The sequence below is a fragment of the Phaethon lepturus genome, unplaced genomic scaffold (assembly GCF_000687285.1).
Source record: "Phaethon lepturus isolate BGI_N335 unplaced genomic scaffold, ASM68728v1 scaffold11483, whole genome shotgun sequence".
NCBI lineage: Eukaryota > Metazoa > Chordata > Aves > Phaethontiformes > Phaethontidae > Phaethon > Phaethon lepturus.
The window spans coordinates 55722-78362 of NW_010531267.1; the positions used below are offsets into that span (position 1 = coordinate 55722).

Below are 22641 nucleotides of genomic sequence, written 5' to 3' on the forward strand. Positions count from 1 at the left end.
CTTCAAGAGAAACATAGCAAATGTATTCAAATGTTTTCATGCAGAGCTCTTAAGAGCAAAATCATTAAGCAATTCATGGTAGGAGCAGGTTTACAGTAAAGATGTAAGGAAATGGCAACTAAACGCTCATACAAATTTGGACTACTTAGAAAATTGTTGCTTTTATCCTCACTATCCTTTCTGTGCCTTTGATAGTTGCAAGTCAATTAAAATAAAGTATTCGCAGAACACAGTCCACTGGAAAACAGGTCTGATTTACTTATTTTGGCAACAGGTGATAGATTTAGTTCCTGAAGTGATGGAAAATGGCTTGGATAGATGGGGTATAAATTAAAAAAAAAAAAAAAAAAAGAAGAAGAATGTCAGAAAATACATATTTTCAAAAACGCTCGTAGCGTCTAGGTAAATAAGTCATTTCATGAGCAGTGGGACTAATCAAGTCTGGATTCCTGCTAATTCCCACCTATTGCTATAAGTCTAGCTGCCACATCCAGTCCTTCCCCCACAGACTGCATTCAGCCTTTTTCTCATGGGAGTACCAACTTGGGCACCTCTTCCCTGCCTGAACCTTTTTCTTATAAACCCTACAGGAACTGAATTACCTTTAGAGATTCCTACTGTTATTTCAAATGTGGTTGAAATTGGCTACCGGCTTCAAAAGTTGTGAGGTGGGAGGTCTGACAGGCAGGACTGTTGGGTCAAGTTGATTTCCCTAGAAAACCACCCAGAAGGGAAGATCACAGTCTCAGCAGATCCTAGGCAGTTGGTGTTGATGGGTCATTTATGATGAGGTAAAAATAGTACTGTCACTATGTATACAAAAATCTGGTTCCGGTAGTATGTAAAAAAACCCATGAAGGAGTATTTTCTTATATATTCTTTGCCCATCACACGTGTAATCCCCTGCTGTGGCAAGCAGGAGCTGCACAGCCGTGCCTTGGACACACCCGTTTATAGGGTCAGGTTCCCCTCGGAGATGCGTAATGCTCAACAGTCCGACTCGCAAAAAATTCTCCACTCCGACAAAAGATGGGCAGAACCAGATTCCATTCAAAACTGTCTGTTCAGCTCCCAAGGAACTGCTGTAGATCTTTTCACAAAAAAGGGACAATGCCAGTTTAAAGTGTGGGAGACCGGGTGAAGGCACAAAGAAAGAAACCGTTCCCCATGTTCCTTCAGTCAGAGTTAACCACCCTGTGTGGTGTGACAGCACTCACTGTCACGTACCACAGGAGAAGATGATGTGCTGCTGTAATCATCATCCCTTGAAGTGCTTCATCATCCCTTGGAGATAATGTTTCCAAGAGAGTGTACTTAGTGGCTTATAAATCCTGAATTAATCAGAGGGGGAATTAAAGTCTGTACCAAAGAAGCAGCACAAAAGAAAACTGAAAAAAGAAGGCAAGCAAAGGGAAAGAAAAATGCGGTGGGTAAAGAGGTGGTCACGGAACCAAGAGATCATTACTGAAGAGGGATGATAATAAATAACATGTAAACTAAATTTGGACTACTTTGGTATAACTTTATCTACTTTTAGTTGCAAGTTACCATGCTCTGCCTAGACTTAACAAGCTGAGATTAATTGGTTTGGAACAAGACAGTAAACTGCATGCAGATGAGGGAGATCAGGTTAAGCTGGAGCTGCTTGTATATGTTAGGTATGTCTTTTTCCCAATATAATAAATGTCAGTTTGCCACATCCTGCAGTATGGTCTGGCAGAAACCCACATGTGAGTCACAATGAGCAATTCTGAAATTGAGTTTTTGAGGCTTTCCTTCTCCTGAACTTCTATTATCCACTGTTACATTCGCTTGCAAGATGCCTTCTGCAGGTCCCGAGCAGCTTGTTTCTGTCACCTCATGTGTGGGAGAATGAAGACTGAAATGTTTTCCTTCAAATTACATGCTCAAGGTTGCCCACTTTCTTTCCTCTCCCCTGACTGACTCTCACTACTGGCAATACTATAGAGCAGAAGTTGGCAGAATGTATTTACCCAGAAGAATTCAGGGTAAAATACAGGCCTCAGTGATTTAATAAAAATGTTTATAACTTCAGGGTGGCCAGGTTTTCGGCAAAGAAATTAACCTATTTTATCGTTTAAAAGGGCAGTATAATAGGATGTCTAGATATTCCAGTATTACATGGATGCTGCACCCTAGTTTTACTTAGCTAAAATCTCCAGAACTTCAAGTTTGTACTGAAAAAAAAATGGAGATTATTCTTAGAGCCAAATATCTCCATTTATGCACCCTTGTTTTCCAGCACATTTTCTGGTTTTCTTCTCTTTCGCTTTCTGTTTGAAACTTTATGTACACCTCTTGATTTATTCTTTTATGGACACATTTTTAGGTTTCTACACGTGTATCGCTTTTTCTCTATACCTCTACTCTGTGGCATCTCAGCAATGTTTTAAGTGTGGAAAAAACAAGTATTTTTCCCCTTTTCATTTCTCCTTGCTTTATATTGTTAACTCAAGATTATTTCTTCATAAGTTAATTTAAGAGCCTCGATTGTAGCGGAAGTCTTTTTTTGAAAGGAAGAGATTTTTCCATGTTTAAATGAGCAGTTTCAGCTTCTACTTACAGAACTATAATTTCAGTACTCCTTGGTCTCAATCTTTGTGTAACAGCAGTAGTTGCCAGTATCTACCTGTATCTAAAAATGCCATCTTTACCTCTCTCAAACCAAGATGATGTTACATTTTAATGCAGCAGTCAGCAAAGAACCTTCTTCTGACGTTAGGACTGAAGTTTGCACTCGTTTGTGAAATTTGTTCTCAAATCCTCTATTGAAGTTGCTCATTTTGCCAAAAAAATCACAGCAATACAGCAGACATTATTCCCCCTAATTGAATTAAATTCCTTATTCAGGGAATACCATCAGAGCATGTCACCTGAATCATATTATATTTTAGAGCAGGAAAGCATTCCAGAGCCTGGACAGCTTTCGTCCTGCTGGCCATGACAGACGAGGAGCCTGCACGATTTATGTAACTCAAGTCACCAGGCTTGAACTCTCAGGACAACAAACTTTGTCTTTGTGAAAATTGAGGTGACCCTACTCTCAGTTAAATGTCCTTCCAAGAAGCCTGATCATCCATGAATAAAATGTCAACCATTAGAATTTGGCAGTTGGGCTATAACTCAGTCCCCTTAGGGTATCAGCCTTTCTGAAGGTAGTTTGATACTCTGTCTGGAAAAGGTAAAGTACAGACAGCTTGGTTGTGTTGGTGATTCCTGATGGGACTTTTAGACTTGGTGACTTTCCTGATTGCTTTACAGTTGATGTATTGTCATGGCTCCCATAGGATGTTCTCTGCTGTGCCTGATAATTTAACTTTTCGGATGAACGTTGAACTGTTTAATTCTCTTTGCAATGCTTGATTGTGGAAGAGAGATTGAGATGCATAACCTCACCTCTATGTTTCTAAAGTTCTCAAGAAAATATGTCATTGCAACTTACTTCCATAAGTTTATGGAAAGAAGGAAGTTTTAAGTCAGATTTCCAGCAGATACTTGAGGCTTCTGCAGAAACTAATAATAGGGGTTCGGGTTTTGTTTTAAACCTCGCTGAGAACTGCATGAGTGTCCTAGTTTCTAATTCAATAGTAATCCAAATACACAGTGGAATTTCTCGGAAATTGAAACTTGAAAGGTGTCCTCTTTATTGCCTGTTATCTCAGCCAAGAGTGCTGGAAGACCACCTAAGTGTTTAACGCTGCTCCGCCACAGTTGCAGTTGCAAAAGAAGCAATGTCTGTAACGGGAGACCAGTGAAGTCCATTAAATTGTGTCCTATTACGAGCATATTATTTCTTTTTCTCCTCTTGCTTACAGAGACCTCCATCTGTTAGACTAGTTTTAATGTGCGGTATATGAGAGTCCTGCTGATGTCTTGAGGAGGAATTTGTCTTTTGTTCCTAGGTGGTTCGTGTTTTTTCTTCAGCGTCTTAGAAAAAGAATATGTCCACAACCACTTATTTCTCTGGAGGGAGGAGTGTTTGCCTGTGTAGAAGAGATTTGCTTGTTCTCTGGCTTAGATACTGTCCGTATATTGGACTGAGGGAGGGCAGACTAGATTTACAAACAGAAATGATGCCAGTCTCACCTCCTTCCAAGTGATGGTACGGCTTGTCGTTTCTGCTCAGTAATGGCAGGTTCTTGGTGGGGAAAAAAGGAACATTCAAAGATTAAGAATTAAGAATTTTTAAATCTCAGTTTAATTTGTCTAGTATCTTCCCATTCCTCCTTTACTTCCTGCAGCTCTATTATAGTCTTACTGGAGAAGAAGATTTGCATGCCTACATATATCAGATGTAAATAACCACTTGTGCCAGACAATGAGTCAAAATACTATTTCTGATTTTTTGTTACCATATTAATGGCAACATTAATACCATAATTAATACCATAGAATTAATACCACATTAATACCATATAAATCTCTCTTTATATCCCAGCAAAAGTGCTGACATACAGGATGGTGTAGCACCTGTTGGCCTCCTCAAGAGCATAAACCACATTATTTGACCCTGTTTGACACAGTCAGTTGTTTAAAAGCAGTGTCCAAGGATTTCTCCAGCACAGAGAGCTAACTGAGCACTTATTTAGTAGGCAGTTTTTAATCCCACTGAAGTCTCAAGCCTAATATTTGTGACAGTGCTCTCCCTGGAAAGAAGTCTGCTTTCCACTAATATTAATTAGTTTTGGTCTTTGGGTTTTAAGACTAGAAGACAGGAAAGTAAAATAAAGCTTTCCAAATTTACTTCCCAGGAGTGCTCCTTTGGCACCACCAAGCCTCTGGGCTTGTGCTTCAGCATCCTTTGCCCTCTCTTCCTACCAGAGAAATACTATCTTTATAAATAGTGTCTAGATAATTTTGTTCTTTTTGCCTTTTTTCCCCCATATGCTGGGATACTTGGTAGCTGTTCACCTGAAGTGCTGGCTCTCAGTGTTTGTGTCCTGACTGAGGTATAGGAGAGTAAAGGCTGTCTTCATCCACGTTATGCAGAAACCTTTCACATCCATCCATCACCCACAAAAGCTCCTCAGCTCAGAGGAAAAGACAAGGTAGAGGCGGAGAGGAACCTTTTAAAAATGAAATTGAATCATTGCACCTCTTCTGAAATGAGAAAGTGGTGAGCTGATGTCTGAGTAGTGAATATTGATCAGGAAATATGGAAAAGCTTTCCCTGAGGCATCCTACTTATGTGTCTTCGAAATAAATGGAAGAATGCTCTAGTTTGAAGTATTTACAATCCACAGGTAATGCAAATAATAGGCCACCTAAAAGTCCTTCCTGCTCCTGCAGGAGCAAGTAGACATCCCAACCCAAATCCGAAGCTTTGTGGTGCTTAGAGGCTCTCCTTCCTTTACTGCGTGTCCGTAGTTGGGACGTGGGTGGCAGCAGAAGGGGCTATTTTCACTTAGATGAAAAATGCTTTTTGGCCTCTTCTGGAAAAAGCAGCTGGGGAATGTTTTCTCTCTCCTGCATGCTTCCTTCCCTCCCATAAATATAAAGGACACATCCTTGAAATCCTTCAGCAGAAAGTCTCAACTAAGCAGCTTCAGTATAACAAAGAATTTAGACTTCACTTTTCAGAAAAAAAAAGGTGAAATGTTACTTATTTAAGGTATTTTTACATTATTAAATGAAGTCCAGATCTAGATGACTTGCTAACGGATTGTCATGTAGCATCATGTCAGGCCTCCTTTTATGTTCTGTTTAATTTCAAAATCATTCAAACACTGTGTTTTTTTCTTACCAATGCGTAGGTGCTTCATGAAGAAACAACAATACCAGGAACCGATTTGAAGTTATCATACTTGAGCTCCAGGGCTGCAGGATATAAATCTGTTCTGAAGATAACTATGACCCAATCTGTTATACCATTTAATTTAATGAAGGTTCATCTTATGGTGGCAGTGGTGGGAAGACTTTTCCAAAAATGGTTCCCTGCATCCCCAAATCTGGCTTACACTTTCATATGGGATAAAACCGATGCATACAACCAGAGAGTCTATGGATTATCTGAAGCTGTTGGTATGTGTGTTAAGGAGTTTTTTTTGCGTTTTACTGTTGTCTTGAAAATAGGGAAGCACATCTCAAATACTTGTATCCATTAAGTAGAAGACGCTTAGCAGAGTAAGATGAGAAATAGCAATGGATATTAAAATATGTTAGAAAATACTAATGTAAACTGTGAATTCTAAGAAAAAATTTCCTTCAAAAGGAAAAAGAGGCCACAGTCATTTTTCACTTCTCGTTCTTCCCCAGGAGCAGCCCTCAGCCTAATAATACAGTGTGGTGTCTAGTCTGCATGCTCCTTGTACTTTGGAGCACAATAGCATTCTGACGTACTTCACAAAATGGCTTTCCTCTGTACCTGTCCTAATCCACTTACTTTTAATAACTAAAATTATTTTAATAAGCCAAGATTGCTTCTTAAAGGATTTTGGAATTCTGTTTAGTATTTTCAGTACATCTAAGGAAGCCATAGGGATTTTCAGGTAGCCTGGGAGAGCAGAAGAATGTGTGTAGTTTAAGGAAATCACAGTCTTTAAACTCTTCTTCTGAACAAGATCCTATACTTAATGAGGAAATTTACTGTTATTTCAGTGTCTGTAGGTTATGAATATGAGTCTTGCTTGGATCTAACTCTCTGGGAAAAGCGGACTGCCATTTTGCAGGGTTACGAACTGGATGCCTCCAACATGGGTGGCTGGACATTGGATAAACATCATGTACTGGATGTTCAGAACGGTGAGGAGTTGATTTTCTTCTTGCTAATTTTAATACTCACCTGCCCTGCACCTTAGGCATCTCTAACTTTTCAAATGTTTGCTTTGTTATTTTAAAAAGGGAAATTATGGAATGTTTTGCATATGGTTAATGCTTTGAGCTTTACAGTGTATGTCATGTTTCTTCATCCTATAAATATATATGCATTAGTAATTTCATCTAACAATGCCAGCCTGTGTTAGATATGCTTACCAAAAAAAAACCCAACCCAAAAATGTTTCTAAAGCAATCGTACATGTCAGCATTGTTACTGGGATTAACTCTTTGTATGTTAACAGTATCTTGAACAAGGTTTTCACTTACAGTTTTCACAATGAGCAAAAACGAAGCAGCAGTAAGAGACATCCCTGCCAAACTGAGGGCTCTTCACTCCCGGTATTAAATGCCTCATTTATACAGGAGGTGTTCCTCTTCATGTCGTAATATCCCCAGCCGCAGCACAGCCACTCGTGGGCACGTGGGTACCGTCCCTTCTGGGGGATGAGCACTCATTTACACTCTTCTCCCGTTTAAACTCTCCCCGAGGTGAATCCTCCCCGGGATGCTGTGGTCGGCTCAGCACACAGCAGGGGACGGATGATGCCATCAGTCAGCGAGGGCACCTGTGCCCGTTGTTTCAGGACAGCGTCCAGTTGCTCGTGAGCGAGTCTTCCTTCATTTCAGTGGAAAGATGAGGAGCAATACACATTTAGAAGAGCTGTGCCGTGGCACCACAGTAAATTTGTCCAGCGTGCTACTCAGCAACTGTCTGGAGGGTGCCATGCTAAGGAAACCCCAGCTCAGCATTGGACAGGAGGAAATTTGGAAAAATTTGGCTGGAATTGTGTAAGAAAGGTGGAATAAGATGAGTCGCATGGCTCAAAGTGGGATTTGATTGCACTGGATTTGTATGCAAAAGGGGACCCCAAAAGTAATTCAGAGGGAAGAACAACACTTCTGCAGTACCTGGGTGTCCCTTGGAGGTCTCCCACTAGTACGTGAGCTTATTTTGTGTGATGTGCTAGTCGCCATCTAAAGCATTGCTTCTGACTGGTAGATAAACAAGGTAACCAAATCAAAGGAAAAGGTGTCACTGCACCTCATCTAAAACGTCAAAAAAACCCAGTGCAAATTATTGTAAGGTAATCCATCCAAAAATGTAAAGAGCTATAATTATAAATATATGTAAAAGATTGATTCTGTTCACAAGGTAAATTGATGGTGGCTTTAAATTATCTTCAAGAGTACATTTGACAAGTAATGACTTTTCAAAGTGACGTGTGTCTAATTGCATAAACGAAGTGGAGACTTGTAATGACAAGGTGGATGAGCTGGATAAATTTATTCAGGGGAGAGTGCAGACAGTGTTTGTACGGACGTCCCGAACTGCTGCAGTAAATAGTCTAATGTACATCCTTTAGTCTGTGATAATAGAGGAGAAATGTGAAGGACCAATTTTTCAAGGTAATGACAGAATAAATCAGGTGTAGTAGTGCACTGTGCTGACTTGTAGAATTCTTCTGATGAAAATTATAGAACTCAGCTATTTCAGGCAAAATTATGGTGCCATGATTGTCATAAATGATGTAATCATAGGAGGGGGGATTTCATATACTGTTAATGCATTCTGGCTTTAACTATTCATGAAAAATAAGTTCTCCCTCTTTTGATTTAGACTGCTTATTTAGATTACTTGCCGTTAGGTTTCCATAAACCATTTTTATTCTTCCCGATTTTATCATTTATATTGATTTTACATTTATAATCTCCTAAATTTTATAACATTAAAAAGTACTGAAGACACCTGAAACATTTAAAGAGGAAAACAAAAGTCCTTTTTCTCACACCCTTCAGTATAAAGAGTGCATCTTGGGGGTGGCGAGAGAAAGAGGAATACATCTGAAGTTTCTTCTAAGCATCTCAAAACGGAAATGTATCCCTCAGCCCCAAACTGCCTCTGAAACTCCGGGCACACAATCAATAAAACATATATCACTCTAAAGTACAAAGTGATATGTGGTTTACATGGATTATACCACAGAAAGACACAGGAGTAAAACCGTAATAATGGACCATTTGTAGAGTACACCTCGGTGGATTCGTTGAGAGAGAGAATAATACGGGTCCTGGCAACACTTTAACACACTGTACATTCACACTTTTTTCCCCCTATGATTGAAGATTTAACATAAAGCATGCATTTTTCTTCTCAGATTTCCTATGGAGGCTATAAGGAAGAAAAATACTGCTTGGCACATTGCTTTGTCTTCACGAAATTATTGTTCCTTTCATGCCTCAAAGCAGAATTAGGTTTAAAAGGCAGGTTGGCCTGGCACCACATTTTTTTTTGTTGTTTTGACATTTTTAATAACTGCCTATAACTGCAGACATGGTATTGAGGCAGACTTTGTTGCCAGAGGTACATTTTTATTGTGAGCTGAGTAAAGAGTCTTTTATAATGTAAAATTGGGGCCATCTCCAAGTTTTTGAAGTAGCTCTTTAATTATTATTTACAATTTGCAACAGTAATACACTTCAGATTACATTTGACATCATATTCATAATTAGTTACAGTAGGACTTCAGGAATACAGTTTGCAAATATAATTTTTTTTGTTTTTACAATATATGCACAGTTAGAATTGCAGTAATTCCTAGGGAATTTCAAAACTGTAAGGATTTAGGAACACAAGACCTTGATTTCATCCAGTACACCTTGCATTTCCTTCAACATGACAGGTTTTATTTTGAATTATAACTATTAGAATTATTAACATTTAAAAATAAGAACTGAAGACTTGTTTGGGTTTTAAATGCTAGTATATTTAGTGTTTCTACTACATTTTGTGGACAAGATTATTTAATGCTTTGTGTGTATTTTAGTATGTCTGTGACTCAAATATAACTATAGATGTTTTAGTAAAGTTCTGTTTCTTGTAATGAGAAAAAGATGGTGGTGAAATAATTAGAAGTCCATTAAATTGTATTTAATCAACTAAATCAACTAAAAGAATATTTAGAAAACTTATGCATCAATTTATGTACATACATTCACAGCTTTTATAAACTATTTTTCTTTTGTGGTTTTTATATTATCTGCCAGGAATCCTCTACAAAGGAAATGGTGAAAATCAATTTATATCTCAGCAACCCCCAGTTGTTAGTAGCATTATGGGCAACGGAAGACGACGTAGCATCTCCTGTCCGAGTTGTAATGGTCAAGCTGATGGTAATAAACTCTTGGCTCCGGTGGCCTTGGCTTGCGGGATAGATGGCAGTCTTTACGTGGGGGATTTCAACTATGTTCGGCGGATATTCCCATCTGGAAATGTAACTAGTGTTCTGGAGCTAAGGTATGTTTTTTCTTCTCATCTCGGACTTTTGGAGTTGTGAATTCCTGTTGCAAACTAAAGCATGGAATAGATTTCTGACATGGTGTAAGTTAGAGTTTCCAAATGTTTTGGGGAAAAAAAAAGTTGAGTCAAAAGGTTTTAATACATTTGAAAAAAGTACTCAAAACTAAAGTGAAAAAATTTTACCCTGGCAAAATACTTTAACTATGCTTATGAAAACCGTGAGAATTCAATCTACCCGAAGTACTTTTTCTGTGGATTTTAAGAGTTAACCTGCGTAGTCGACATGAGTGGACAAAAGACGGACATTCACCGCTTCACTAATGCTGCATGTAAATGTCGCCTTCTTTTCATGTTTTAACATCCTTTCTGTATGTTTTTCTAATAATGTTTTTCTGTTCTTTTTTCTGTTCTGCTCCCACCAAGAAATAAAGATTTTAGACATAGGTAAGCATTCCTTAAAGAAGATTTATATTTTTCTAACTATTCTTTTTTCTTTTTGAACAAATGAATGCTTATAATGGAGGAGTCATTTCTGAGATGTATTATTAGAGAAGAGGAGTATTTTTCAAAAATAATGAGTTCATATGTTTCAGTTATGTCAGCTGTCAGACTGTATCGTCCTTTCGGATACGAGTTCGTCTTCTCTCATCACTCTCTGTCCGCAGTCAGGCTGCTTTTTATGCTTGTGTATGCCCTCCTTTGCTGTCCCCTCGTCTCTGCTCGCTCCTATTCCTTGCTGGCAGCACTTTTGCTGATCCTATCAAAACTCAGTCATTAATCAGATACCCCAAATATGATGAAAATGGTATATAAGTAATAAAATTATAAAAGTATCAAATGAGTTCATTTCATTAGCTTCTTGATCTTGAGTCTTTTCAGGCTCACATTTAACAGATGTGGTTTTTTAAAGGTGAACTTCTCTTAATAATAAAAGTTGAAATTGTCCCATAATAACACAACTCAAAGAGTTAAGATTTTAAAGAACACCAAGATTCATAAGGCTGATCATAAAAGCAATAGTAATCAGAAGGATTGTGGTACAGCATTCATCCATCCTGGCATCACTACCATAGTGGCAAGAACAGAAGAGAGGAAGGTGGATGCTTAGAATTGCTGTGCCACAGCAGCCGGTGCTGATTAGGAGACAAAAACAGAGTTATGCTAAAATCTTGATGGATACATTAAAGGCTGCAAGACCTTGTGGTGGAACTGCTAGGTACAGGGCTTAGCAGCCCTGCTGGTCCCTTCCTCTCCTTTTTTGCTGCCAATCGTTTTCCGTCCTTGTTTTTAAATAAATCCCAGAGATTCGTATCTCAGTTCTCCTTTTTTAAATTCACTTTGCTCTGGACATACTTCTGTATGAGGAAGGGTTTTATGTTTAAAAACGTATGTTTCAAACATGCTAGGCAAAAAATTCCATGACTAAATAAGGTGTTTGCATCGTCACTAATGATCAGAATTGGGAGTCGATGCACAGTCTGGCTGGTTTTACGTTATTTTGCAGGTGTGACTCAGAGGCAGTCTCTTCTGTTCGGTGGTTTCAGGTTTTCCACTATTAAGTTTAATTTGCATTTGTTCAACTACTTTTAAAAGAATTATATCCCTTGTGGTATCACAAAGTTGTGATTGCAGCTGGATAAAGACATTGTCCTGGCAAATGTATGGAATACGGAATAATACGCAAAATGGGAATTTGGAATGGACAAGCGTGGTTAAGGAACGGACACGTAGCGAGGTTTGTTTTGCTGTGATTTAGCAGTGATGCCGTCTCCTGCCTCTGGCAGAACGGTGGTCGCAGGTTCAACTGCGACGTTTCAGAAACTAGATCCCTGCATGTAAGGGAAGTTGGTGAGGGAGAACAGTGAAGCTTTTCTTCTTTATTCGTGCCTATGCATGCAGAAGCTCCGGGTAGCGAAATTGCAATTGTATTGCACAAATTAGTGTAACAGCATTTTCATGGGCTCGTAGATCGGCTGCGAAGTGGGGTCCCTCCCGAGGCAGAAGGAGGCGCGGAGGACGGTGGAGAACTGGCTCTGCAGGAGCGGTTGTGGAGCCCGTGGGCAGGAGGTGTGGAGCCCACTGGGCAGCCCAACACGGTCTCCTACGAGCTTGAGTTTTCTCTCCCACCATACAACATTTTCCCAGGGTCCACTCTTAGCCTTCGGGGCTTTGCTGCTCAGGGGCTTCCTAAGCCAAGAGTGGCATCTTTATGCTTAATTTCCCCTGACGGCTTTTTATTCTATTAATTTAGCTGATTTTTATTCAACGCGGGTAAACTTTTAGGATCCACCAAATCCTGTGGCTGTGTGTTCCCCAGCTTAAGGACGCACCATGAGACCAAGTAGCTGCTTTTGCCTGTGTGAAGTGCAGAGCCCTGTGAAACGCTGAGGAGATTTCTATTTAAATTGCGGTTTCGAAAACAGCCCTCAGCAGCCCACTTTGGAGTATATAATTACTAGGTATCAAAACGAACACAATGCACTAAAATATGCATTCAGCAAGTGAAACTAATGAACAAGGCTAAATGCTAGTTCAGATCTGTTAATCTGTTCAAGCATTGAACTTTCCTCGCCCCTAAACACAGAGCTTCAGCGCAGAGCGATGTGCCTCCCACCTCAAGGAGCCTGGACTCCAAGTTAGAGAGACAATGCGGATCAAATTTATCCTCTCATGTACTAGTGACCCGGCAGTTTTTCAATCTCAAAGCTGAACTGATGTCTTTATACACACTGCTGCCTGTGGGTGATTAATGCTGATAGGCATTCATGGAGGAAGTCATTTTCAGAAGGGCTTTGAAGACAGGGAGGGCATTTGTAGGCTGTGGCGGTACCCCAAGTCTGGAGAGAGAGAAGAAAGTTTAGCAAAACATAAAAAGAGCTTCGAGGGTATATGGTTTAGGAGGAACAGAGTGAATGGGAGAGAAAGGAGGACTGAAGCAGGGAAGAGTATTTTTTTAAAATTCGTGCGTGGAGATTAATACAGGTCGTCTGACAGCTGAGGAGGTAAAAGGTTGGTGTAAGCAAGATAAAACTATGCAGGGGAAATGGATCATTACAGCCCTGTGTGTGTGTATTCGCACACGTGTGTGTGCACTTCACATCTGAAGCACTTGTTACTGTTACTTGGCAGAGACAGAACAAGCTAATTTGTAGCAATTTCTCCTTATAGGAGCCCACACTGGTATGTAACTGCCTGTTTTCCAGAGCTCCTGACGGCGATTAGGCGATAGTGAATGAGTCAAGAAGTCACTGACCGTGGATTTTACTTCTTTGCGTTTGTTGTTATTGGTAGAAGGCAGAAGCTTAATATTATTTCAAGCTACAGTGAAATAGAAAAAACTCTGTGCAGCTTTCCAGCTGCTGGCTGCTTATCCCTGTACTATTTTTGAGATCTGCGCAGTGCGCACAGATGTTTTCTGGCTGGAGAACAAATGTGGGTTTCACTGGACAGTTATTCAGTTCCTCAAATTGTGCCTTGCTCCCGTGAATTAATGGGGTTTTTTCTGTCCACTAAAGCTACCTCAGCTTTTTAACCTGAAGTTAAAGCTGTTGCATTAGCTCAGGAGGGAGCCATTAGACTCTGTGTATGACAAACTGGGGAGTTTATATTGATTCAGTAATACTATCCTAAACTTTGGGGATTTTTGAGAAAATATCCTTAAATTATCAGCTGAATTTTTTTTGTTTTGATGAGGATACACTACTCACTGTGAGAACTCAGGCCAAATAAAAAAAAGCTTTGTTATTTTTATTGGAATTAATTAAAACAGAGACATGTTTTCATATTTATGAAGAAAAGAGCTTTAAACATTCTTTTGAGAAAGAAATAATTGTTTTAGGCATGAATTATTTAGTTACTGATTTAATGACTCTTTATTCCAACAATTGAAAAATATGATTGAGGCAATGTTAGATGAGTTGCAGTGCTTTAATTTAGATTTTAGTAGTATAAGACAAGACTTTATTTTAAATTACAATGAAATAAAATTTAATTGCACATTTCACATTTTGCAATTTGTTTATATTTGAAGTGTCTGCAAAGTTTCTTAAAGACCAAAGTAATCATGCAAAAGCGTATAATTTAATTTGCAGTCTATGGAGGTATAAATAATTTGTACGCTACATAGCGATCATACAGATGATCCCTGCGTAAATTAAGCTTTTGAAAATACCCTTCAACTATTTGTCACATTGGCAGTGATAGATTTCTAGCAGACAGAAATTTAAAGTAAGCCTACAGTTTAATTGTTTTCAGACATGCTGTACAACACTCGGCTCTGTAGCAGAGCTTTTTAAGAGGTGCTAATCACTGGGGATTTGATTTCATTAGTCTGCTTCACTTGGTTTCTTCGTTCTGAACCAACATGTTAAAAGTCTTAAAACCAAAGAAAATCCTATTTATGCAACACATCTATTCTGTGTAATTGGATAGCTATAAAAATCTGTCCCTGCTAAAATACATAATTTGGTCACAGGTTGTTCCTGTTGGTCTCTTGTTGCTTTTCCCAAGTGGCAGTACATAAAAATGCGTTACATTAGCAGTTATGTATTTACAAAACGTGAAGTACGGCATTCTGCAGGCAGGTGTTTGGCTGTCAGCAAGGCTGGCAGATCTGCTCAAACGGCGCTTTTGCAGACGTCAGACGTGGGACTGACGGTTCTGACACTCTGCTCCAGTCCATTAGGAGAGCATCTGAAATTACCTCCCGTATTTACATGACCTTATTTCAGCTCTTAGTGCCATAAATTAGGTCAGGAATCCCAACTGCAGTGGGTTAAGTTTCTACATCGTAATATATCAACCCAAAAGGTACTCTCCGGGGCTGGTTTTTTCATCAGCAGGGGAGAAAAGACAGTAATTCTCAATTATGTGGCACCAGCGGAGAGGCAAAATTTATGTTTCTGGGAAAATGGTTAGCAATATATATTTTCACTCTAATAAAGACTGTGTTGGCATAGTTAGCGGGTTTGTGCCAACGTGTACTGTTATTTGAAATATGACTCTGAGTTAAGAAGAATGGAAAAGCTCCGCTCAGTGCTCTGGTGGAAGAGGTGGCATTTCCTAATGTGTTAAATCATGCGTATCACGTCTTTGAAAGCTGTGGATTAAACAAATACTTCTGAAGGGTGTCTTATCTCTTGCCTGTGAACTAATAAAATGAACTCTGCCTTATCTGTTTATGAATTATATAAAGCATGCACCCCGGCAGCCGTATATATAAATTATAATAAAACAGATAGGATGATAACAGCAACAAAGCGTAAGCGAGGGCTGGGGTCCTGCTGCAAAGTTTGGACCTGGATCAAGGTTCCCAGAAAGCCTGGGAGTTTTTAGACTTCTCTATTTTGATTTGGCCTATTACAGAGACAAAAGCTGTCTCTAATTACAGAGCACGGGACGGGCCTCTCAGCATCATGGACAAAAGGGATCTTCTGTCCCGGAAGGCTGAGTAGTCCAGGTTGGACTGCCTGGGTGTGACACAGGCAAGAAGCAAGAACGAAGAAAGATTTTGGGGCCAAGACCTATGCTGCCTATGCCTAGAGCATCACTGTTGGTTTTAACTATTTATGTATTACCGCACACTGTATACGTACTGAAACATTTTCGCCTTCATCCAATGTTAGGTGCACTTAATTACAGCATATGCAATGTATAATTCCATTTTACAGCAACAACCCAGCTCACAGATACTACCTCGCAACTGACCCCGTGACAGGAGATCTGTATGTTTCCGACACAAACACGCGCAGGATTTATCGGCCCAAGTCGCTCACGGGTGTGAAAGACCTGACCAAAAATGCTGAGGTAATAGGAGGAACGGGGGAGCAGTGCCTACCATTTGATGAGGCAAGGTGTGGTGATGGAGGCAAGGCGGTGGAGGCAACTCTCATGAGTCCTAAAGGTAAAAAGAGTTATCCCTCCGTAACTTTCAAAATAATACGAAAGTTCAGAGCTGGGGGCGATAGTGTTTAATTACCGATCCCAGTAGTTGGCTCAAAAATGTGGGTTTGTGTAATTTTTTTCAACTGGGAAGACCGTTGAGGAAGAGCGCTGCAGGGTACCTGGGCTAATTTTTTAGGAAATACTTGGCTTTCATGGTTATTGAGGATTTTTAAATGCTCGTTTAGTTTACGTGTTTGGCAGACAACAATGAAGATTTGAAGATCTAAAATCAGTGTTGCTTTTCTTCCCGCTTACCCCATTTTTCAGGTTAATTTAAGAGCTAGGCCCTTCCCAGCATACTCTCCAATGAACAGCAGATGCGATCACCAGGAGCAGATTTCATACTGAGCATTGGTTTATTTTGCAAAATGTGTTTACAAGCTGTTTTAATACCTGCTGCCTAAGATCATGTATTCTACCCTTAATTTCCACTAGATGCATACCACTTAGGCCCTTAGGTGTGGATAATATATTCACTGCTAGTACAAGAAACTAATTTCTATTTCTTCACTAAAGGAATAGCAATCGACAAGAACGGGTTAATCTACTTTGTTGATGGGACCATGATCAGAAAAGTGGATCAGAACGGAATAATATCCACTTTGCTGGGCTCCAATGACCTGACCTCAGCACGACCGCTAACCTGTGACACCAGCATGCACATCAGCCAGGTACTTTTTAGGTGCTTTTTGATTTGGAGGGCTGAGCTGGGGCTAGAAATGCGAATGCAGCTTCTTGCCCCTTAAAATAAAACTGGGTGGAGTGCGTAGTGGGTATTTAAGAGCAGAAGTTGGGGAGAAAGAAACCTATTCCAAAGGCATGAGTCAGTGTATGCTCTTAGCTGTAAATGCTGCTGTATTCAATTTTTCTGCTCATAAAGTTCAGTTCGGTTTAGAACAGCAAAACTATCGGCAGGAAACAGTAAGTCTGGTAGTAAATACTAGGAGAATGGCAGATATGTTGGAACTATCTTGGCATGTCGATGTTTTCTGAATCACTAACATCCTTAGCTTGCTAGAGTGAATGAGAGGATATATAAGAAAAGAACATATTTTTCTATTTGTCTGAAGAAGCTTGTGTAGGTAAGAAGGCACATCACTAGTGGTATGTTTAAAAATGGAGTACAGTACAGTGTTTCATAATCTGGAAGGTAGTGAGTTATTTTAGCTATTACAAGAATAAAAGATGAGTACTGTCCTTAAAGTACGTATTCAGACTTTGATACCTGTCTCTATTTCTATTTATGCATTTGTGATACAGAAAAGTAGCATTTATTGGAGGGGAAATTCAACCTGCATTATAGTTCCAATGCAACTGGATTTTTTCAACGAAACAGATGTCTGAACATTGTTGCCCTTGCCTCCCTGAAAAGCTTTAGTTTGCCGCATATATTTTCATGGAAGTCTTTCTGTCGTGATTGGTTACAGCGGATGAAAAATACCCTTAATAGCAGTGTCTAAAACTGAAGGTGAATTAATTCCTTTAATCTGCACTGGTTAGCTGTTTAACAGCACGCTTCTTTTTGTTAAGGTTCGTCTGGAATGGCCTACGGATTTAGCTATCAACCCAATGGATAACTCCATTTATGTTTTGGATAACAACGTCGTTTTGCAGATCACTGAAAACCGTCAAGTTCGCATTGCTGCGGGGAGGCCAATGCATTGCCAGGTTCCTGGTGTGGAGTACACGGTGGGAAAGCACGCTGTACAGACCACGCTGGAGTCAGCAACTGCCATTGCCGTGTCCTACAGTGGCGTACTTTACATTACAGAAACGGATGAAAAAAAGATTAATAGGATAAGACAGGTCACAACTGATGGAGAGATCTCATTAGTTGCTGGAATACCCTCGGAGTGCGATTGCAAAAATGATGTCAACTGTGACTGTTACCAGAATGGAGATGGCTATGCTAAAGATGCCAAACTTAATGCCCCTTCCTCCTTAGCTGTGTCTCCGGATGGCACACTGTATATTGCTGATCTGGGAAATATCAGGATACGGGCTGTGTCAAAGAACAAACCCTTACTGAATTCAGTGAACTTTTATGAAGTTGCTTCTCCAACTGACCAAGAGCTTTATATCTTTGACGTCAATGGTACTCACCAGTACACTGTGAGTTTAGTCACTGGAGACTATCTGTACAATTTTAGCTACAGTAACGATAATGATATTACTGCCATCACGGACAGCAATGGGAATACTCTTCGTATCAGACGGGATCCCAACCGGATGCCGGTAAGAGTGGTCTCTCCTGATAACCAAGTCATCTGGTTGACGATAGGCACTAACGGATGTTTGAAAAGCATGACTGCACAAGGGCAGGAGCTTGTCTTATTTACCTACCATGGCAACAGTGGACTTCTGGCAACTAAAAGCGATGAAACCGGGTGGACCACTTTTTTTGAGTAAGTACATAAAGTCAAGTCAGGTGCCTTATAGTTTTATTGAGTTTTACAGTATCATTTGAAATATTTCGGGAGACTGATGAAGTAACTGTAAAGATGACCCTTGATAACAGAAAGCACAGAAAGATACTTTTTGTTTCCCATGCTGTCTTCCTTGGTCTGACTTCTAAACATTGGGTCTGAATGATTTTAAATTCATCATTTTGAATTTCAGTTTTATATATTGAAATAATACTGAGACAACATTTCACTCTTGTCAAGAAAGCTGTAACTCAGACAACCATGATTTTGTAGATTTGCATCAAAAACTAGATTTATTCATCCCATTTGGTCATTAGATTGACATTGTTCTGCAGTAAATACTGACAAGAAATTTGTCTTCACTGCTCAATATGTTTTTCTTTCTTTTTTCCTAAGTAAAAGCATGTCTTCATGGGTGGGTATTTTTTTTAAGTTTTAAAAAGTTGTGTTTTACTGAGTGGTGAATAAGCAGGAGGGATCTCCTGGATGGCACGGCAGGCTTTCAGACAGGTAGACCCGGGCAGAGGAAGCTGAGGAGAGAAACGTGGGCCTTGGGGGGAAGTGTCATTCCTGTAGGAATAAACTGAAAACACAGAGACCACCAGCAACAGGGGTACAGGGGCGAGCACGACAGCGAGAGGTATTAATGGAACAGCAGGACTTGTAATTTTACCAACCTCAGCGAAAATCGTTTCAGTGAATTGCTTTACCCTGTGTTACAGTCATTAAGTCATCAATGCCTGTTCATAACCACTAGATTAACAAAACATTTTACAGAAACCTCAGTTATATTGACTAAGGAAGGTGATGACAATTTATAGATAAACTAGTAGAACTTGAGAGTTCACATACGGGTGAAGGCAACTTCATCCCCAATGAGCTGACCTACCAACTGATATGCCAAACAAAACGTAACAAAAATGCAGCTTAAAACACAAACAGTTTATTTCAAAAAAGAGCAATGTAGAATTAACACGTATTTTTTTCAGTCATTTCTGTCAACTGGAAAAAAAAGTGTGTTTTTAAATCACATGAAGGACATGCTAAGGTTGGGTAAAAATGCGTCTGTGAAGGAGTGGAAGACATAAGAGTGAGTATGATAAGTAAAAGTGTTAGAAGGCCTGCAGCTGAAGTATTCAGGATTACAAAGGGCATCATGAAAATCCAGCAAGTCCCTCTTCTTTTTCCTTTCCCCCCCCCCCCTCTTCTTTCCTCCTCTCTTTATGAGGAAATGCAGTAGCAACTGCTGCCAAGGTCAGGGCCTAAAAAAAAGCTTTCAATTCAACACACATGATAAAGAAAATAAAGTGCCAGTGTCAGGCAGTGGCAGCAAAGCCAAACATCTGTGTTCTGAGATAACTTCACATTTCTGTCAGCCTACATTTGGCTGAGGCAGTGTGCGGGAGGACTCTGAGCACCTGTATCTACTCTCCAGCCTTTATATATGCCCGTCAGAGACACGAGAGCAGCAGGTGCTACTTCACTGCGTATTGTGTCCTGAAGTGGAGAGGGGGCTAGAAATGCTGATCCCTAAACAAAGACAGCAGGTGGAATGGCGCTGCTGCCAGTTTTAAGGTATTCTTACAATAATCTGTAAATTGGCAGGGCTTGGGTAGCAGGCACGTTCCCAAAGCTTTAGCGCACGTCTGTAATATTTAATTGTGCATTGGTGCATCCGCTGCGTATCTTGTTAGGCCCTGCCAAGAAGACACAGAAGCACAGCGAGGATACACAGAGGAATGAGGAACTGTTCGGACAGGAGGGCATGTGTTCTCCTTCTCCCAAGTTAGCCCTGTCGGGTATGCTGAGAGACCAGAGCACAGCTTCGGAGGGGCTGGGAGTAGCCATCCATTTCCACAGAGAGTAAATGCGGCGTTTAACTGTGACACGCACAACCACTTGTTTCCAGCAGGCGAGGAGTTGGGCAAGGCAGGCAATTTGGGGGGACAGTGAGGTCCCTTACTAAAATTAAGGCATCTGCTGGGTACAGCAGGCACTTTAAATCATGCTGGCATTCATACTGGCTAATTGAGGAGCTAGAGTTTTAATCAAGGCAGTAATTTCTCACCATGTTGCCTGTAGTTTTTGTGTAGCCTACTGTGGTGTTACTGCAGAGGTAGCTGATGGCTCCTGAATGTCTCCTAACGGCGTCTGCGTGACCGCAAAAAAGTGGATGTTATATTCACTATTAAGTGGTTGATAGGTCTGTATTTTTCATCATAGGGAGAATTTAGGGTACTGTGTGTCACAAAGTACATAGTTATTTACTGAGTCTGTAAATAGCCATCTTTCACACCTGATCTGCTTGCATGCAGACTTGCTGGTCTGAGTTAGGTTATGTCCAGCTGGTTTACAGAGAACCCAAAGGGCAGGCTATTCCCCTCAGTAAGCATTAGTATTATTTCCAAGCTGCTGTTTATCCACTTCCTCAACAATTGCCTCCAACCGACGTCTCATTAGAATTCCCAAGCTGAAATAATTATGGAGAAAGCTAGGCAATTTCCCTCACCCCAAATTTGCAAGTGTATGAGGTTTTTGCGGAAGCAAAGATATTAATCTCCTCCCTGTAGCCATGGTGAAGCAGTATTCTGTTTAATTGCAACAAGGAAGATTCAGATTAGACATTTGGAAGAATGTCACGGTGAAGATTTTGGAGCCCTGGAGCAGACAGACAACAGCAGTGACCCCTTGCCCTTCACAGACTGTCTTTAAGAACAGATGAGACATCTTCCAGGACTAACGCAGGAAGAGCAGATCCTGCCTTGGGGTAGGGGTGGGACCGCATGACCTCTCAAGGTCCCTTCCAGTCATGTTTCCTGTGATGCTCTGTACAAGTTAATACCAAAAATAAAAAATTGCACTGATTATGTAAAGCTACAGGGAATAAGTGAAAAAAAACCCACCATGTTATTTTTCTTGCCAAAACGGCATCTTAAAAACATCCATCGGGCATCATAGCTGCTTACTTCTTTTTAACATAAAATCTCCATGCACCAAATTTGTGTCTATGTATTTCCCTTCTGAAGAAAAAGTAGATATCAACATGACTACTCTGCCATTTTTTATTCAGGTATCGGCAAACATTATTGTGACTTTGCTTTTCCATGCTGATGATTTGTAACGTTAAATCTGACTAGGCTGGGTTTCCAGGGGCTTCTGCTGTTATTGCCAAAATAGATGGAAACTATGTGTATCGTATAAGGGCTTGTGTGGGTGTGACATGATGGACGTGTATCTCTCTCCCAGCTTTTGCATATTCATTTTTGTAGGTAGTGTGGGATAAAAAATGTTCAGTTGAAGAGTTTTCTGCTGAAAAAAATGAAGTCTCTTTAAAATAGAAAGGTTTCCCTCAAATGTCAGGCGAGGAACAAGAAATGAGGAGAAGAAATCATTCTGACTTCCTTATTTTATTTTAGTAATAGCAAAATATTTCAGTTTCATTGCTGGATGCACTTTCTTTTCATATCAGAGTTTATTTATGTATTTTATTTATTCTACTGTAGTACTCAGATTCTCAGAATACTTTGGGAAGAGGAGAGAATTTATATTCCATGGTGAATTTAGACTTTCTTCCCACTCAGAGTTAAAACTTTTCAACTGTTAGAATTTCCAATGGACTAGAAATATCATTTTTCAACTAGCCCTGAATATGGCTGGGTTGTTTTACCCTTTTGTTGTCCCACACCAGTTTAAATGGCAGGAGTTACACCGGAGTAAAAATACTGCAGTTTCAGTAATAAAAAGATCAGTCTTTGGAGCCAATTCAGTAATAGGTTCGTTAACTATTCTCTTGTGCAAATCTGTTTGTACAGTGGAGCATGGATACAGAGAACTCATTTCGGTTGAGTTCTCAGTGATTTGAGGGTAGATTTATGAAAAATATTTCATCTTTTTTTTTCCTTTTTAGAACAACTTTTAAGTGAAAAGAGGAAATCTTTGAAAAATACTGCATTCCAAAAATTGGCAGTCACCGCTCTGGCACATATTAAAGCATTTGGACTTGTTTCTTTCCATGGCTTTTTTCCACAGTCTAAATCACACTGATATCAGATCCAGAAGAAGTTTACTTTTTTATTTGATTTAGTCTGCACGTTAATTAATCTAGAATTTATTTTATTTAGTCTCCGCTTTGCCTGA

At 39.9% G+C, this 22641-nt stretch overlaps 1 protein-coding gene across 1 annotated transcript in view; it reads left to right on the forward strand.

The window, feature by feature from the left end:
• The window catches only part of TENM3 (teneurin transmembrane protein 3), a 99362-nt gene that overhangs the window by 46207 nt on the left and 30514 nt on the right, over nucleotides 1–22641 (forward strand). Inside the window, exons 13-19 of the mRNA XM_010284493.1 lie at nucleotides 5775–6042; nucleotides 6619–6762; nucleotides 9883–10132; nucleotides 10559–10579; nucleotides 15805–16037; nucleotides 16595–16749; nucleotides 17609–18483. Of these exons, the coding sequence (XP_010282795.1) occupies nucleotides 5775–6042; nucleotides 6619–6762; nucleotides 9883–10132; nucleotides 10559–10579; nucleotides 15805–16037; nucleotides 16595–16749; nucleotides 17609–18483 (1946 nt within the window). The remainder of the gene's footprint in view (nucleotides 1–5774; nucleotides 6043–6618; nucleotides 6763–9882; nucleotides 10133–10558; nucleotides 10580–15804; nucleotides 16038–16594; nucleotides 16750–17608; nucleotides 18484–22641) is intronic.